Source organism: Trichechus manatus, unplaced genomic scaffold (assembly GCF_000243295.1).
Source record: "Trichechus manatus latirostris isolate Lorelei unplaced genomic scaffold, TriManLat1.0 scaffold00244, whole genome shotgun sequence".
NCBI lineage: Eukaryota > Metazoa > Chordata > Mammalia > Sirenia > Trichechidae > Trichechus > Trichechus manatus.
In genome coordinates, this window is record NW_004444180.1 from 769,644 (window position 1) to 772,023 (window position 2,380).

Below are 2,380 nucleotides of genomic sequence, written 5' to 3' on the forward strand. Positions count from 1 at the left end.
TTAACTTGACGAGAAACTGCCAGACTGTTTGCAAAGTGGCGCTACCATTTTGCATTCCCACCAGCAATGAAGGAGCGTTCCTGATGCTCCAGTCAACACTTGGGTTGTCAGTCTTTTGTTTCTTTTTAGCCTTTTGAGTGAGAGGAGGGAGGTATCTCATTGTGGTTTTAATTTGCATTTCCCTGATGAACACTACATATCTTATTTTGTGAAACGTATGTTCAGTTCAACTTTTCCCATTTTTGCATTTCGGTGGAGAAAGGAAGGTCGATTTAACGAAAAGCGCTGGAACAGGTGGCTAATCATGGGGAGAGAAATGACTCTTGACCCCTACCTCATGACATAGACAGAAATTAATCCGAGATGCATCAAAGACCCTAACATAACAGCTAAAGCTAAAACGTTTCTAGAAGAATCCATGGGAGAATCCATTCGCCACCTTAGAGTAAGCAAAGATTTCTTAGAGAAGATACAAAAAATCACTAGCCATGAAATAAAAATCTGATAAACTGAACTTCATCAAAATAAAAAAACTCCTGCTCATCAAAAAGACACTGTTCAGGAAATGACAAGGCATGCTACAGACTGGAGAAATCATTTGTAATACTGCACACCTGCCAAAACCCTGGTCTCTAGAATGTATAAAGGACCCCTACAAATCAGTAATAAAGAGACAAACACCCCCGTAAAAACCGGCCGTGATGTTTCCTATGACTGACTCTGTACATAATGCCCTCTGAACTGAGGGCTACTTATTTGGGACAAATGCCCAGAAGCCAGTTCCCAGAATCAAAGGCATGGAAGGGACTGGCCACATCGTACGGCTCTGGATCTGTGCAGGAGAAAATGAAACCACAGACCCTGTCTCCAGCCAGGCAAGGGTAGGGGGCAGGCAGCGCCTCGTTGTGTACTCACCTCATCCTCCCCAGCTTCTCACCTTCAGCAGCTCCTTCCCCTGCATCAGGCAGCTTTGAGCCCATCTTGGGCCTGGAGGGTGCAGGCAGGGCTGCTGGGAGGGGTGCACCCCAGGGCCTGGCAGCCTGATGAGGGCTGGGGGGGCAGCACACCACCCACCCTCCCTATGCTCTGCCCAGTCCAGATGGCATCTGACCAGACAAAGGCCCATTTCATCGGTGGCTGGGGCGGTTGGTGGCTGGCAGCTTTGTTGGGCTGTGCTGACAAGGCAGAATTTTACCTGAGCCCTGTGATCTTGGAAAGCAGCAAAGGTTAAGAAACCTCCACCCTTTGTGTTCTGGGAAATGGTTTACTGCAAAGAACCAAGAACCACCCTTCCTCATGGACGCCCCCTTGTCCACCCATGACAAGGCCAGACACAGACCCTACAAGTCCCCATTCCTGACCTCATAAATGATCAGCTGAACTGCTTATCCCACTGATGAACTGGAACAAAACGATCACTAACCAATTTTGGTGAAGCTTGTCTCCTTCCCCCATGCTTCTGAACAGTGGCCCAGCCTGAGCCTGAGTCAGCAGACGGCCCCTCCTTGAGGGCCCCTCCCAGAAAATAGACCCGTCTCAAGGTAAGACATTCTCTGATCTGCTGTCTTATCATGCCCCCTTTCGTCCCACTTCCCCACACACTCAGTTCTTTCTAGCCCTCTTTGCTCCTTGATACAAAAGAAAAATCCTTTCACCTAGCCCTTGAGAGGGGGCAGTGATGGCTCACGGGTAGCAGTCCTGCCTTCCAAGCGGGAGTCCCTGTTTTGATGAATTCCTGGCCAGTGCACCTCAGGCAAAGCCACTAACCACCTGTCGGTGGAAGCTTGCGTGTGGCTATGATGCTGAACAGGTTTCAGCGGAACTTCCGGACTAAGACGGACTAGGAAGAAAGGACTGGCGACTTACTCCCCAAATCAGCCAATGAATCACACTGGTCTTATTTCCAGGTAATCACGGGGATGGCGCGGGACCGGGCAGCGTTCCCTTCACCTCCCTACTGCAGTAGTCCCCACCTAAGTAACTGCAATAAGACCTTTGGATAAAGTCTCTGTTTACTGAGTCAAGATGTGCTCTAGGCCGGCGGTCTCAGGCCGACTTCGCTCCGCAGGCCGGGTTTACCGCCTCACAGGCATTAACACAGGTAGACCTCACTGCAGCCCGCTCTGCATTTTACACGGGAGGACAGAAAGGGACGCAGCGTGCCCTGGCCGCCCAGCTGCGTCCCAACCAGCCCGCACGTCCGTCCGCATCGAGGCTGGGGGGGGGGCGGGGGTGCAGCCCCGGCGCCGGGCAGTCGCTGTTCGACCCTGCGAGGCCGCGCCGTCCAGCTTCGAGACCAAGACCGGGCTCGGGGCAGGGGCGGGGCTCCGAGGCCGGGACCGGGCTCCGGGGCAGGGGCGGGGCTCCGGGGCAGGGGCGG

General features: G+C 52.9%; 1 protein-coding gene across 1 annotated transcript in view; it reads left to right on the plus strand.

Moving 5' to 3' along the window:
* The first annotated feature begins 1,919 nt into the window (after window positions 1–1,919).
* TALDO1 (transaldolase 1) overlaps window positions 1,920–2,380 on the plus strand; it is an 8,725-nt gene continuing 8,264 nt past the window's right edge. Inside the window, exons 1-2 of the mRNA XM_023724402.1 lie at window positions 1,920–1,977; window positions 2,069–2,343. Coding sequence (XP_023580170.1) covers window positions 1,920–1,977; window positions 2,069–2,343 — 333 coding nt within the window. The remainder of the gene's footprint in view (window positions 1,978–2,068; window positions 2,344–2,380) is intronic.